The following is a 17,210-nucleotide window of genomic DNA, read 5'->3' as shown; positions in this document are numbered from 1 at the left end:
ATTTTGTTCGCAGCATTGTACTTGAGTTGGCAGAAGGTGTTCAACATATTGGTCTCATGCTCAATCAAATCTGTCAGGGGATTCAGAACATTCATTGCAACATTTACAAGGCCGGAAGGAAAGATTATGTGTAATTTGTGCAGATATTCCTAACATCAAAAGTAAACAGAGCTATTACTGGTGTCTCAATGCAATTGTGGCATCCATCTGATCTACCACAAGCATTAAGCATTTCTATGACTCAGACTATAGAAATTTGCTGGTAGAAAGGTTGTACATAGTTTTAGATTTGTGTACAACTATTTTATCTTTAGATTTAGTGAACTTCTGCATATCAAACATTGTATTTGTAATAAAACCTTTAACATTTCATACATTTGAAGTTTGATGCTAACTCTTATGACACTGTAGCTATTTGCTTTGAAATATGAAAATATGACTGTTGTGTTTTCTTCTACATTTTAGTTAGGTGTGTACCATGTTTTGTTACAATAAAATATTCTCTAGTTCATACTGATTAACCAAACAGTTGTCTTCAATCTGTTGTTACTTTTTATTTACATGTCTGACAACTGGTTTTAAGTGTGCCAAATTTAGAAAAATTTGATTTGAGAACAAAATTATTGATATTTTTAATCCTTTTGATACAGTACATTTTGACCTCTACAAAAGCTAGCGGAACTAATAAACAATTTCCGCCTGAACATCGCTGAGTCAGCCCTACTCAATTATGTGAGGTGATTTTAAAACAACCTCAAGTTCAGGATTTATCTACTACATATCTTAAATATACAATTTGTTTTCTAATTGTGATAAGTATTTATGTTGCTTCTTTGTGTTTTTATAAAAGTAAACGTATTCATATGAATAGTGTTGATTAATTTCTATCAAACAGAAATAGGCTTTACCATGCAAATGCCATAGCAACCTTCACTGTTACATCTTGAGCACCCATTGTCTATTTGTGAAAGACCTCTTTCTACATGGTTTATCTTTTTCTTTATATGTAGTTTCTAATATGTAGTTAGACTTCCAGTTAACATAGTGAGGCCTAAAAGTCTGTTATCAAATGACAAATGCAATCAGCTAGTTGGATGTTGAAAAAATACCAAATTTATAATCCAAAAAATAATAAACTGAAGCTAATCAAATTATCAACTATTCAATTTTCCAACAAATACTTTAGTTTTTAAGTTTTGTTATATTTAAAAGTGCTAGAAAAGAAATAAACCTAGCAGAAACATATTGCCGCCTAGCATTTCTCACACATATTGCCGATGACAATATTACTTGGTCTTTTTCTCGTACATTCTAAAGCAGCTGATATATTGTTGCCGAAAATGTATGCAAAAAGACCAAGCAGAAATCTTATATATTGCACCCAGCCCTTAAAAAGACACAATGTTATACAGTTGTTGAAACCATTTCATGTATATTTTAAGAACTGTATAAGAACTCATTTAAATTTATAATAATTACATATCACACATATATGTGTTAATTATAGTTACATATGTTAGATGAATTACATATCAAACAAGAGCTATTTAGTAATACACAAGTATGAACATAGTTGTTAAATATTCAATTTTCTTTCACATAAAAATAAAACACTATTATAAACATGACCTCTCCAATATACAATCAAAGTTCAAGACCACATTAAGAGAAATTGCAGGTCCGAAAATTTAAAGATTTGGAACCAAGTTAATAAATAATAAAATCACCAGCAATAAAACAGAGGAATTATAAGTTTTTCCAAGAATAAAAAACAAACTTCAATTGTTGCAGTATAACACTGTTGTATATCTTAATTTCCATCATTATTATCCTTAAATCTCATGAACAGTATATATTTCTAAAATTTATTACAATAACTTTTTTATGACTAAGAAAATGTAATACTTCACATCAGAATACAATTAGCAGATATGCATTGCCCACCATTAGTCAAGTCTCTTAAATAAAGTCCTAATAAAGAATATATCTGTAACCTTATACGACCTTTGCCAATTTATGTATACTACAATATCTAAGTGCCTAAGTTGTATATTTTAGTAATTTATATTATTTAAGTCTTATTTGGTCTTGTTAGTTCCTTTTCCAATCAATGACATATTAAGGGGTTTGAAAAAAAAATCAAAAGAAGTTTACTACTGAGTCTCTTTAGCATGCACATGTAAACTAATAATTATGATGTTTACCATCATACATTTGTATAACTCTTATGACATTGTAGCTATTTGCTTTGAAATATTAAATATAATTTTTTTGTTTTCTTCTGTAGAAAAAACTTTAGTCAGGTATGTACCACGTTTTGTTGCAATAAATGTTCTGCAATCAAAGGTTTCTGGCAGAACCTTTTGATTGCAAGACTTTTTTTGTTAATTCTAGTCAAAATTGCTGAGGGTATTTTTGAGGTATTATCCAAACATTCTGAGCCATTTTTAGCAATCTTCATACAGTAATTAAACATTTTATAACTTTGGTTATTTATTGGTCAATAATTAGTTAAATGTGTATAACATTTTATATATTCTAAACCTTTTCAATATGTAAGATATATAAAAATAATAAAACTATAAACTCTTACTTTCTTTTTGGAACATTTTCGGGGTCATCAATAAAAGTATCGAAAACTATCTCAGACTTTATGAAATCATGCCATTCTAAAAGAATACTTTATTTCAACATGCATACAAATTTTCATCAAGTTAGCTCCATAAATAAAAATATATGGCCTTTTGGTTTGAAACAATGCATGTCAGGTCATATTGAATGATTACTGTCGCCACTACTATTGACTGACAGCTGTGTTTAAACACATGTAACAAAAATAATTTATATTTAAAATGGAAACTTATGCAAGATATGCTCTAAAATATAAAATGTTATATTTTTAATATCATTTTCAAAATTTCCTGTAAGTTATACTGAAGGTTTGTATTTTGTGGATGTTTTTAAAAAGTCCAGTAGCTCTGACACAGCAATGAAAGGATTTAAAAAATCTAGAGTAAAATTGTAAAAATAAAATATTGTTACTTTAGAATATAAATGTTAAAAGGTAGGGTAGTGGGTGGGGAGTAGGGTGGATTGGGTTAGGGTTAAGGTTAAAGAGTAGTTTGGTTTTTAAAAGAAGGTCAAGTAATTGTCAAAAGCCTTGAATAAAAATATGATTCATGTAGCGTAACACAAAAATGTCATGAAAAATATTCCAGACAGGAGCAATTAGAAGACAGAAGACTAAATGGAAAATCAAGAAAAACAAAGTAAGTGGAAGTACGAAAGATTTTGGCAAAAATAAGATATGAGAAAGATTATGGTGTTGCTTATTAGGGCAAAAGCTCTGCTGATTTAACTAGACATTTTTGAAGATGTTATTTACAATGACATAATTAAATAAGGATAAATTAAGCCCTTTGAGTACCAATACACCAAATGTTACTTCTTAAGAACAGTAATGTAATCACAGATTGTTTAATCATTTAGGCTTAACTTTTTTGGGACATAAAAATATAAATCTGAATGAATGAAAATAAATACCATAGCAGCTCCAACAGCAATGCCCGCAAAGCCAATTTCAGTGATGGGAGTATCAATAACACGCTTGTCGCCATATTTCTTCCACAACCCACGAGAAACCTTGTAGGCTCCATCATACATAGCCACTTCCTCTCCAAGGATGAACACTCGTTCGTCTCGTTCCATCTCTTCATCCAGAGCAGAATTGAGGGCATCTCTCACCGTCATCTATAATAAAAATTTAAAAAATTAGTTCTCTACTTCCTTTTAAACTTGAAAATAACAATGGAATTATTTCCCATAGAGTGAACAGAGCACGCAAAGTTTCAAGAGTTCTCAGAAAAACAAATAAAATAGTTACGAATTACAATAAAAATTATTCAAGGTTGTTATATGTTTTTGAAAGATTTTCTTTCATCTCTTAATAGATTCCAATAAAGGAGGGATTTTGAAGTTTAAATAAAATTTGATTAAGAATGGTTTGTCACGACAAAAAGGCTAACACCCAGTTTGTTAACATTTCACACCTTTACTAATATGTCAATAACAACTAGCTTTTTTAAAATTGTTGTCCCTCATAAAATTGGAGACCTGCATGCAGCTCAGAGAGAAACTACTTGGAGACCCATAACGACTTCCCCCCATACTCTGTTTAACAGGTACATACAGCCATAAACACAGGCTTTTTCAGTTTTAATCGTTTGAGAATAGGCTGAATAAGGGTAAAAAGGAGAACAGTCACTTTAAATAAAAATTAGTACCAATGAATGATTTTGATTGAATGTTTTGTTGTAAGCCTCAAATGTTTAATTTAAGGAAGTCTCCCTTAAAATAAAATGAATATAAAAAGTAAATACTATCAACACTACACTCATAAGTTATTCATAGTTTATCTCAATGTCGTAAATAGTATTTTTGAATAAGAACACAATTCTGTGTTAGTAAATGGATATGTTTAGCATCCAATCAAATTATCTCTTGTTCATTCTTGATACTTGAATTATTAGAAAAAATTAATTAATGAATGAATATGCCTTTATTAAAGAGGCAAACTTAAGGAAGGGTTATCAAGCCCTCTTTACACTAAACCTAAAAGTGAAGGTATCACATACTTAAGTAAAGGTATAATATTCTAAGAGTATTAGGTATGTAATGAATATATTATCATGTCATCAAGTATACAAGTTATATCTACCCTACCAAGAGTTTCGCAAATAGCAACAGGTGTCACATCACATTAGATGCTGTAGTATTTTATTGATTTGCCTGATGATGACTAAACATTGTTTTAATGAAAGAAATGTTTCAACACAGTAACAATGATTACTTGTTAAATGTCAGTAGACAGGCGTAAATAAAAAACAAAAAGCTTTGTACAAAATATAATTTGTATACAAATACATTTTTCTGAAGCATTGTACATCAAACATATTATTTCATTAACTAATTTTTGTACTCCTTTTGAAAAAAGGACAGAAATATTAGTGGGTATATTTAACATCCATACATTATTATTAATGTAGCACATTTTCTGTGAATGATACGTTGCTGTTAACTACATAGTGGACACATATTAAAAAAACTCCATATTAAAAAAACATATTTTAGATAACACTTATGCTTTTAATGAAAATATATGAATTTTTAAACACACAAGATCAATTATTATGAATATATCAAAATAAAATACATTATGGTTAAAACCAATTCCTTTAGAAAGGTTTGAATATACTTAACTAAAAATATAATTTTTACTATGGTTAACCTCAATCTGGCAGATGAGCTCATGCTGCTCAGTGACTGCAGTATTGCCAATGCCGAAAACAAATTTCCCTTAAATACACTAAAAAAGGTCACATTTCCAGAGTTTTTATTTATAATTACTTCTTATAGAGTCTAAAACAGTTTTATATCAAATACATTGGTACAAAATCTTATATCAACAAGATACAATACATAAAAACAAACACAGCAAAAGATAAACAATAATTTGGGTGTAATATTTTTTTTATTATTTGTGTAGTTAGTTATATCTTGCTATTTGAGATTATCGAGATTCAAACCTGTGACCCTCATTTTCAGACTACTTTTCAGATTTTCAATTTCGTTGAATCTTGTATTGAACTTGTCAATTATTTCTTGGATTTGAGAACTGCAGCTTGAAAAATCATTATATACGAATTCTTCAGCTAACACTTTTAGCATACCCATTGATGATGCTTAGCAAATCTGATATTGTTTGATTTTTTTCCTTGAATACTTGAGTTTAAAATGTTGAAATTATTTATCAAGTTTGTTAAAATAGCTAATTGAACCAGAAATTCTGGATTTTCAAACTTGTTTTCAAGTTCAGTGTTTTCTGATGGCACATATTTCTTGAGGAATGCATGGATTTCTTTTCATATAGCAAAGAATCTATCCATGCAAATTACTTCACTCAACCACCTTACATAGTTGTATAATGTAAAGTCTCCATACTCAGGACGGTTTTTTTAATAAAAACTGCTTAAGTTTTATGTGTAAACTTGAGCCTGCTTGATGGATTTCCCACGTTAACCTTCCTGGTGAATACAGTGGATTGTCTGACAAGTTACTCCATTTTCCCTAAGCAACCCTACTAATCCAGACTTTGTACCTGCCATTGCTGATGCCCAATCTGTAACAATGGCTGAACATTTACCAAAGCCTCCAATTCTGTCAACTTCTATCTTTAAAGTCTAACAAATGTCTTTTCATTTGTTGTTCCATGAAATGAACACAAATCAAATAGTTCCTACTTACTAACATGAAAAATATGAGCTTTTTTTAACCTGGCTGAGTAAAGATGTTTTTATTTCCTCATCCATTTTAACAATCCTTCGTTGTATGATTTGATGTGAAAGTGCCACTGATTCGAATAGCTCAGCTATTTTGGAATCTTCAAAAGCTTTTGTCATTTCAATAGCACATTAAAAAATTAATCTGCCATCAGTAAAATGTTTCTCTGCCCTGGCCAGCTCACGAGATATGGCAATACAGCATACAATGAAAACAAAGGATGAGTTTGGGAATATTTTACTAAACATGCCAGTTTAAGCTTCTTCTTCAAATCTGCAACTAAAGTACTCCAACAGTATATGTATATGCGGCTGTATAGTATATTAGATGTAGCATACTTATTTTAATGTATTGCAAAGTAATGTCTCCTCGCACTATATTCCTTACGCACTGAAACAACTTGCATGCACACCAAACACTGCAGTTTTTCATTATTGTTAACAATCAAATAATCACTTTCCTTGAGACTTGCGTTTTTGCTTTAAAGTGTACATTTTACTGATTTTCTACTAATTTTTGTATCAGCTTTTATTGTTCAACTAATGGCTAATGTAATTTCTATTAAATTCTCAAACATAATATTCACAGATCATATATATTACAATAAAAGTTCAAATACTTGTGTAAAAGGATTAATGTCTATAATGACTTTTAAACTTTGACCAATCACCATTTTTTTCAGGGTGATACTTTTGAGTTTAAACTAGCGGCTCCTTACTAAGTAAAATTAGGCTTTAAATTTATGTACAATTTAACATTCCTTTTATCAGAACATCCTCCATGAGCAGTCTCTTCTAGGTTGAAAAAATTAAATTCTGCATCAAAAGATGGGGGAAAATGTTTTACAACCGTATACTAAATTTCAGTTTTTTATTTAAGCCCATTCATTAGAAATGAATATGGTTCTGGACATTTTATACACCTGTATATTCACATATAAACTCATGCAAGAAACATCAAAAAGGCAAATTAAGAACAAAAAACTTATTGATATAAATGTGTTTAAAACTTCTTATTCAAACACATAATTATATTACTACACACAGTAATAACAGATATTGTTGACCATCAGTTGACTTGCAATATTATTCAAGAAATCATGTTCATTCTGCGCTGATATGGTATAGTGAGAGGGAAGAAACTTTCATCCTATTAGCCTTGGATAGAAGCTAATATCATGCAGTGCTAGTCAACTGTACAATTGATAAAAACACTGCTATCAACAATTTATAAGTGACCTTGTGATAATCATTAATTATTACACTACTGTTCTCAACCATGCTTACAAAATCACTCTTACAAAATTAAAGCAGTAAAAGACATGTGAGAAACGAAAAACTGTGTATTCACTACTTTATACAATTACAAAAAATGTTGAATCAGACAGTCACAATAGCAATCCTAGTTTAGTTCATCATCCAAGACAGAAATTAAGTTCTATGAATAACACTACAGACTTATGTAAGAACTAGGCACAGCATTAATATAAATATTGTTTTTTTTTTATTATTATTAAAACATATCATACACTTAAATTTCAAACTAATATTGATCTTCAATATCCTTCCTGTGCATACTTAGGTACACTTCAATTCAATATTTGGTGAATAACCAAATACTAGATAATAATTATACCCATTCTTCGGTCATTAACACATGTTTCCGAAGCTTTGTGTTAAAACAATGAAAGGATTATAATTTTTAATAATTATATTACATTTTGAGGTATTTCTTGAGTGATAAACTACACAATATTGTAATATTTGTTTTGTAATAACAATGTTATAATTGTAGTGTAGTTTTATTGGCTTACATGCAAGATTATCCAAGTATACAGTAGATATAAGTGTATCATCGGATGTTTATGGATATTTCTTAACGAACAAGAAAGTCCAACAACAATCATCTATGTTTTTGTAAGACATTAACAATTCCAATAGGGTTATTAGCGGAGAGACAGTTCTTAAAAACATTTATTAAACCTGAAAACTGTTTTCTTTGGTCAGCACACTAAATAAAATTATAATATTTGATAGATGTCATGCCCAAACCACCAGACCCGAATAAGTAATCTTTAGAACCACCTCTGCATGCTAACCAATAGCACTATTACTACAAACTTAGTATAAGGAGGCATTACTATCACTGTTGATTTAGATTTGTAAATGGTTTAAAATTATATTCAAGAATTGAGTCATGAAAAAAGTTTGTAACATGTCATTCTAAAAAGGAAATGTGCCAATGCGTTTAACGTGTAAAATTTGTAGTCCATTGTAATGAAGTAACTGGTCACTGTGTTGAGTTAAATGGATTTCAGATGGACTTTACATAATTAAGAAGTAATATAACGATGTCTAATCCTCTGTGTTAAAAGAGCAAGGATTGGAATAGCTCTCAGCAGGAACCTCTGTCCCTATAAATCATATCATTTTCTAAAATTTAAGTTTCTACTTGATATTTTCAGACACTAAATATATATTTGGAGGGACATATGCCTACTAAAAATGTTATAAAAAAACTTCTAATCTGAATTAAAAGAATTTGCTCAGCTGTGCACTGTTATGTAAATATACAGATGGGCAAATTATTTTTTAAACAACATACCAACTAATATTGCCACTACGTAAAATATTGAATAAAACAGGCTATATTTACTTAATTAATGCAGTATTTTTACGAATAAATTTATTTTTATTAATTTTTTTTACACAACTAATTCTAGCCATTTAAAACTGTAACAATCAGTGACATGTTCGGAAAATTAATTAATTTTGAGAACTGCATAAAATAACAGAAGAAAAATGAGAAGAGTCAATACTGTCTACAAATCAATTCTGCCATAAATGAGGGCCTAACAGGCTTGCATGAGACTCACTTGTGAATATGAAGAAAAGGGAATAAACAGTGACAAAATGGTCAATCAAATCTTCTTTCTTGCATATCAAACATTGTATTTCAATTTGATAAAACTGTCTTAACAAATTAGACAACATACACTGCTGGTTCGACACTACTTTTACAGATTGATCATTCTTGAATTAAATAAAAATGAAACCTTTTGTTAAGATCATTGTAACGCAGAAGTGGTTATGCCATTTTATAAATTTACTTCATAGAAATAAAAAAATTGTTGTTGAAAATATTTGATTTATTGGTTCAAAAAACAGTTTCAATGGAAAATAAATAAATTTTCTTGTGTATATTTAAAAATTAAAATTCATGAATAATTCATGAACCATTGCCACTCACTAACTTCTGTAGTTTATATGCTAGATGTTTTCATTTTGTAACAATTATTTAAAAAGGTTATTCTTTTTTGGAGTTTGAACTTTTCAAAGTTTGAAAAATTAATGTTGTCCACATTTTAACAGATAGGTACAAGCTACAAACTCTATTGAGATGAAAACATTCTTTAAAATGTTGAAATTCAATTTAAATTACTGAAGTATAATATCATTAGAATTGGTTCACACTTTATCAAGGCACTAGGCAATGCATCTGATGAAATCTATTAAGCAATATTAATAAAAAGTTAACAAGTTAATGAAGTTGATCTGTTATGGTTAATTGTTAATGAGCTTTGAAAATAATTACTTAAAAGCTAAGCCACAAGTTGTGAAAATTCTCTACTGCCTGACCGCAACTCAACAAGAAGCCAACCATCCAATAGAGAGCAAACAAACTATCTAATGTCTCTACCATAGTAATCTACTCCATAATAAATTATTTTGAAGTTTATATTTATAACCTAAACCCTTTGATAAGTTACAAAAAAGTTCACCAACTTTTCCTAAGTAACCACAGCACCTAGTTGAGAGTCAGTCAATATTTATCCCAAAATAGGTATTTAGTATTGATGAATTTAATTGCAAACCAATTTTGTTACTTATTGTTATATACAACAACTTTAGTTCAATGTAAAATATTGTTTTCAATGAATTAAAAATAACAATATAACAATCCAACCAGCGGTTACTTGTTCTGTGCTACCATATGCTTTTAGTATTTTAAAACCTGTTAATAATTTATCCATTTGTATTTAATTTTATATTTGTACAATGGGAGCTAGTTTTGCTTTTAGTTACTATCATCTAGTATAGTGTAAATAGTATATATTTGAAGTTACATTTTGAATAGTTTTAGAATTTAATTTATAAAATTTCATACATGGAATTGTTTTATTATATTATTTGGATGGGTCCAGTTCTTTTTTTTTTATATTATTAACCCTTATAATATCGGACGAAGAAAATTGTTGCAATATTTTCTGGTACATACTTGTGTAGTGAATACTTTTTTCTGAAGGATGTATTGAAGAAGACAAAGGGGAAAATATATAAAATGCAAATATTGTTTAAATACTTTATAAGTATAGTATTAAAAAGATATTTTTAGTTCTATTACTCACAGTAAAATTGTTTACAATATAAATTATTGAATAATAATTTTATTGGGCATTAAATATTTTTTAAATTCACTTTGCTTGTTTTTGTTTAAATTTGTTTTACGTTAGGTTACTGAAAGAACAAAAAATAATTTTACCGTAGGAAACACTTTATAGTTTCTTACTTTATTTTCTGAAAGAGTACAACATTTGATGTTGATTGATTGAAAAACAAGTAAAAAACACAATTACACAAAAATGCATAACACAATTACTTGTCTGATGACACAGCTTGATGACTGACGTGATATGACAACTGTTACGCAATGTGAAAAAGATGTAGATACTAAAATATGACTGCATAAATATTTGTGTAAAGGTAATAGGATATATGTTAGTATAAAACAATCATGATTTTACAATGTTTAATGAATTAAAACAAAAAGTGGTTAAGGATACTCCACATCGTCTTCTTGGATAACAAACTTTGCAGGCTATAAATTCAGATATGATAAACAACTCCCTTGCCAGAGCAGCATGCTACACCAAACTTTTTGTGGGGTACTAAAAAAATGCTGTGCTGGCTAAAATGTTCACATTGTACGTGATTTGTATAAAAATATCCAGTATTTTTTACAATTGACTAAACATTGTCACATTAAAGTGAAGCTTGTTGAGTTTACAGCATTGAGATCAGCTTCTAACAATGCCTAACAAAATATATAATCATGTTTCACCCCTACTTATCTGTAGAAAATTTCTCACTTTTCCTATAATAATAAAACTAAATGAACTATGAAGAAAACTATATCTTTTAATATTCTTGGCAAATTTTAATTTTATCATTTTTTATTACAATGATGTATATTGACCACTATTTTTAAATTAATAAACAAAACACATAGAAATCTTTTTGTAAAATAACAGCGCCTACAACAATGAATTTGCTGATGATAGAGATAATTCATTCGCCAAGTAAAAATTAAAAAGTGGTTAGCTGCTAAGCTAAGCATAATTTCAAAAATTTTGGTTTGGTATTTTTCACCCTTTTGCTTCCCTTCCGTGTTGATCCTCACCAAAATTATTACAACTGGTGTTAAATTTGCTCTTTGGTTGTGTAATAAGTGTTCGGTTTGGTTAGTTAAAAACATCTTTCTTAATATTTAACAGCCATTTAAGACGCATTTTACGAATACAACAAAAAAAGGATTCATTTTTTAAACCATTTCATAAGAATGTTTAGTCAATTAATGTTATATGGATATACCTAATACATGAAACGGCTTAAGATTAGGATATAAAAGTTTTACAGTATGTGTATGAAAAGGTAACAGAAGAGAGTATCTTTTTTAAGTTATTTCTTTTTGTTCTCTTAAGAAAAGAAGCTCAGAAACTGCACCATTGTGTTGCTTCTTGAGTGACACGATAATCTGGATGGATAAGATTGTGGTAGGGGTCATCTCCTGTTGAGATGCATGAGGAAGGATTTTGGGCATTATCTTGATGATGTCTCTTGGGGATTCCTTAACCCTTGCCACAGCTGTGAGTGTGGCATTATTTAATCTATAATGATTCTGTGTATAAGTGTGGTGATCATTGTAGAGAACTCTACTCATTTATTAACCCATTGCGGATCACTGACGAGCTGGGCTCGTCACGCAGCGGCCGGGCCTAACGGCACGAGCTCAGGTCGCAAAAGCGGTCTGCTTTTAAATTTCCCTCCAAATAGTTCTGTTAATGTCTGATAGATCGGGCGATCGTCTTCACTTGTCTACTAAGAGTGTTTAACAACGGTCTATGTTTAGAGTTTTCAAAAGTTTTATAAATATACTACAGATCGCAGTTGTATGTCGAAGTTGAAAAATCATTCATATGAGTTTACTCTCTGCTTTTTAGCGCTTCTGATTGGGTGTTTTCCTCAGTTGTTATTATAATACTTTTGAGGTTAGTGACACTACGAAAAGACGCAGACGTACATGTTGGCGGGTTTAGTCTAGACAATGGCCCGGATGTTGTAATCGCTTCGCCCGAGCCGCTTTATTTAGACCATGATTCAGACATCATCCCTGCCACCCTGGAACCTTGCTCGCGTGTTATCGTTCGTACATCACGGATATCGTAGCAGGCCCATGTTCCATCTGAACGAATACCTTCACAGCTGAATTTTCTAGTATACGATAGCGAGCGATACTGTGGCGCACCATTGCTGTTCGTGCGGTCGCTGACCGTAAATTAATTCGTGCCCGCTGGTGCCCACGCGCCAAAACAATACGATCCGCAATGGGTTAAACTATGCCATAGGTAACAGAATGGTACTAGCTGCTAAAAGTGTCTTCTTGTTCAAATCAATGAGTTAATTGTTTTGACTTGCAGGTCCATGGTCTGTTTTATATTAATTATTTAAATAATAGTAAAAAGCAAGTCATTCAGTGAACAGCTGGTTTGTTTATACACAAGTAACGTAGCTATGGTGGGAAGGATTCAACTCTTAATTGTGCACTTGATAAGACAATGAGAACACCTCTTCATCTAGATTACAATTGAGATTATAGTTTGGATAGTTATCATCGATACTCAATACAGTACTCAATTTGTTTATTACCAAAACACATAATATGCATGGTCATCCTTCAAGAGACATTACTAGAATACACTCTTTATACAATAACATTGATTTAAATTAAGCAGAAATCATCACTATTAACATTTTAAACTAAGATAATCAAAACATTTTATATTTTTCCTTTATGTGTTCCCGGACCCTGTAGTATTCTTTTAATTCAAGAAATGTTTTAAGTTCACGTAAAGACTGCACACAATTTAATTATCCTTATAGCTCTTTTCAGCTAATGAAAAATGTATTGAGTTTTTGTGCTTTCAGATCACCAAAAAGGCAACCCACAACAAAGATAGAGATAAAAATAACTATAATAAGTGCCTGCCTTTGAACCAAGTTAAATCTGAACATTAAAAAAAATACTGCAGTTATCGTGTTCACAAGCTCATGTTTTATTGTATACGCCCATACATGTTTTCTAGTTTTATGTTATTTTCTTTCAAAAACCTCGTAATAAAGTTCTTTTAAGCCTACAAAACATTGAATGCATTCAACTGGTGTGTAAAAATAACAATACATAATATTAGTTATAGGATTAAAATTATTTATGGTAGTCTAATAAATACACTACCTGTTTCACTCTGGATGTATTAAGACTAATGACCTAGTCTTGACCTTGCCCCGAGTTCTTTTATCAGTAGTATATAAAATCATTTGTATCCTAACAATCATTCTAGTAAGAAACTAATTTAGAAGTGATAAATATAATGTTTTGCAAAATACCGTCAGCAAATACTAACATTTATACAAACCAATATATGGCACATAAATACTGCATAAAAATGAAAATTGTGTAATTAACAAGAAACAATTTTCCTTCTTTTATACTGTTATAACAGTAACATTATTAGTTCAACAAAATTATCTTAAAAGATATATATTTGTTAGTTATGTCAATCATAAAAAGAGTCATGAAAGATCTCATCAGCAGAGTTACACCAAAATTTACTTTTGTAAATTAATTTTCATTACTACACAATTGGTCAAAACTCATCAACATATCAAATGATAAAAACTTTTATTTACAGCTTGAAGCAATCTATTATATCTATTTAAGCATGACGCGTTTCGCACGATCACCATGTTGTCAAAAGCACACTCAAATAAATAAAAACAACAGTGTACGAATACACACGCAAACATGCATGGACGCTAAACTCAGCCATACTGTCATGTTTTTCTCCATATTTTAAACTGTTTTAATCTTGAAGACCCGACCCGGGAAACTTTTACTTAACACATTGAATACAGAGCCCGAGTATAGGTCGGGCTAACACGCACGCCGTTGTATACGGAACCCGACCTATAATCGGACTCCGGTATTTAATTTAATATGTTTAGGTATTCAGTAAAATTCGGGTTTAGGTTGTTACCTATGTTATATTGTTTATAGGCCTATTAATACGTTTTTGTCTGACAACAGTTGCGCAGCTGTAAAAATTGTATTTTGAACTACTGCATAGCTGCTTAGTTACGTAACTGACTGACACAGTGACGCGAGCCTTGTTGTTGTCTGGGGTGTGTTTGTAAACAAAGTTCCACTATTATTGAATAATGTGATATGGTAAATGTTGGTTTTGTAGGATTTAGTTTATTTCTGATAGTTTTCGTACTGATACAAAGTTTTATTGTATATTTTTCTTGTTCATTGTGTAAAATGAGTGATCATTTAGACAAAGAAATGGTGCGTATGATACGTGATATCCTGACAGATTCTGAGGATGAATCGGAGGAGGATGATCCTATATGTAATGAAAATAAAAGATCATCTGTGATTCAGTTTGAAAGAATCTTGGGCCAAATGTATGATTCTGGATCGGAGGGTTTCTCGACGACATAGATCCTGACCCAGATTTTGAGGTTAGGCCTAGTGATGAAGACATAAGTGATGCTGAGTATGATTATGATAAGCCATCCATTAGTAATAATTGCTTACTTTCTTTCTTTTATGTTAAATTTTATATCAAAAACACATTTATAGAATATTAGGGGGTTGAAAAATAAAACGTTTATACAATGTTACAATTTTAAAAATTGCATTTTTTTCTATAATTTTGTTTACTTCATAATTTTTTTCATATAATTATTTTATCATAAACAGGCTTATTTTCGAAAAGTGTGTTTTCTCCTCTTTAATTTGATAATTATTATTATACTGAGTAAATCCATTGTTACAGGCCTACGATTCAATGTGTTAATTTGTTTTGTGCTTGTCTGTGTAGGTCTACACTGTTTTTATTTATTTGAGTGTGCATTTCACAATGCCGTGATCATGCAAAACGCGCCACACTTAGAAATCAAATGTCCAGATTGCTTAAAGCTGTGAGTACATAATATAAGATTTATACAAAAAATCCCAAAAAATGTTCGACAACAAAGAGAAACACTAACTTGCAGCTCTTAATGAATTACCGAATTGGGGTTTTGGTTATGAAATGAAATGACTGATAGTGCACATGTTTGTAGTCAATAAATTAGCCTGAAAGCGTAGTAGACACTAAGTTGTAAATTTAATCCTTATATTAGTTTTGACCAAAAATATTGCTTTGTAAGCATGTACTTAACCTATTCACTGTTAAAGACAAGAATGCATGGTAGGTCATCTGAGATCCAATCAGGTTATTTAGTTACCTAATTCCGATAGCTTTAGTTTGTTGGAATGTTCAAGTAATGCATTTTCCTTGAATCTAATCAACATACTGATAAAGTTCATTTTCTAGTTGTAATTATAAGCTACTAATGTAGCCTAGGCATACCACGTTTTTTATAATTTAACTAAATCTATAATTATTTTTAATTTAGAGTAAACTTAAGTGACCAATAGCAAAATGTGTAAAATGAGTACCTATAATAACAAATATTGAAATAGACCTATTAACAATAATCAATAAACAAAAACCTAAGAAAATATTGTGAAAGGCATCAAAGTTCAAAGTATGATCTGAAATTTTCATTCATATGCAAGTCTTTGCAGGGTTATGTTAAATACCAAAACTAAAGTTTGAGTCAAATATATTTTGAAAATATCTCTCCAAAAATTACAATCAAACGTGATTAATTCATTACAAAATATGTTACGTGAAACGAGTCAATGAAAAATTATTATTGCCATTTAATATTATCTAATTATCAATTGATTCCATTTAGGTTAACCTTCCTTTTTCCTGTCTTATAGCAATAAATTGCTTTGCTTTAGAGAAATACATTTCTTGGTTGTCAAATATCTTAAGCTACTGATTATAAACCATAATTCCCCTAAATGACCGACATATTAGTCATTTATAGTGACTTTGGTCAACTAAATTTTACAAGGACATTCCATAACAATCGCATAGGAAGACTTACCTGCTGTGCAGTTGTTGCTCGGGTTGTAGCAAATCCTCGCCTGGAAATTAGCTCTACTGTCTTCTGTAACAAAACAAATTAACTGTCATTGAATTATAACGTTAAAAACCACATTTCAAAAATAATAAGGTAAACTAAAGGTTTTTAAACCAACCTTAAACATCCTTGTACTTGTGAGAGATGCCATGTTGTCGATTGCAGAGGACGTTACAGAATGACAACTTATAGAGTTAACTCTTTAAAAAAATTAAATTGTACGTATAATTGTGACAAATTTAATAATTTTATTGATTTTTTTTTGTTAGCAACACTAAAAACAAACACTAATTCCGTATCATGAACGCAAAAGAATCTATCATAGACATTTATTGACTACAGTATATTTTTCTATTCCGGAAAGTTAATAGGTATAACACCTTTTACTGATTTTTTTCGTAAGACGTCCCAATGCCCCTGTATTCAGTAATATTATATTACTTAATTCTAGAAACTCCTCTTTAGGGAGCTCCGTAGTTCCCTTTTGTT

At 30.2% G+C, this 17,210-nt stretch overlaps 1 protein-coding gene across 1 annotated transcript in view; it reads right to left on the bottom strand.

Moving 5' to 3' along the window:
* Positions 1-16,982, bottom strand: part of LOC124369005 (pyruvate dehydrogenase E1 component subunit beta, mitochondrial-like) — a 28,437-nt gene extending 11,455 nt beyond the window's left edge. Inside the window, exons 1-3 of the mRNA XM_046826611.1 lie at positions 16,840-16,982; positions 16,686-16,748; positions 3,544-3,750 (exon numbers count right to left, since the gene is read on the bottom strand). Coding sequence (XP_046682567.1) covers positions 3,544-3,750; positions 16,686-16,748; positions 16,840-16,872 — 303 coding nt within the window. The 5' untranslated portion in view covers positions 16,873-16,982. The remainder of the gene's footprint in view (positions 1-3,543; positions 3,751-16,685; positions 16,749-16,839) is intronic.
* Positions 16,983-17,210: the final 228 nt, after the last annotated feature.

Source organism: Homalodisca vitripennis, chromosome X (assembly GCF_021130785.1).
Source record: "Homalodisca vitripennis isolate AUS2020 chromosome X, UT_GWSS_2.1, whole genome shotgun sequence".
Classification (NCBI taxonomy): Eukaryota; Metazoa; Arthropoda; class Insecta; order Hemiptera; family Cicadellidae; genus Homalodisca; species Homalodisca vitripennis.
This window is presented reverse-complemented; position numbering and strand designations above follow the sequence as displayed.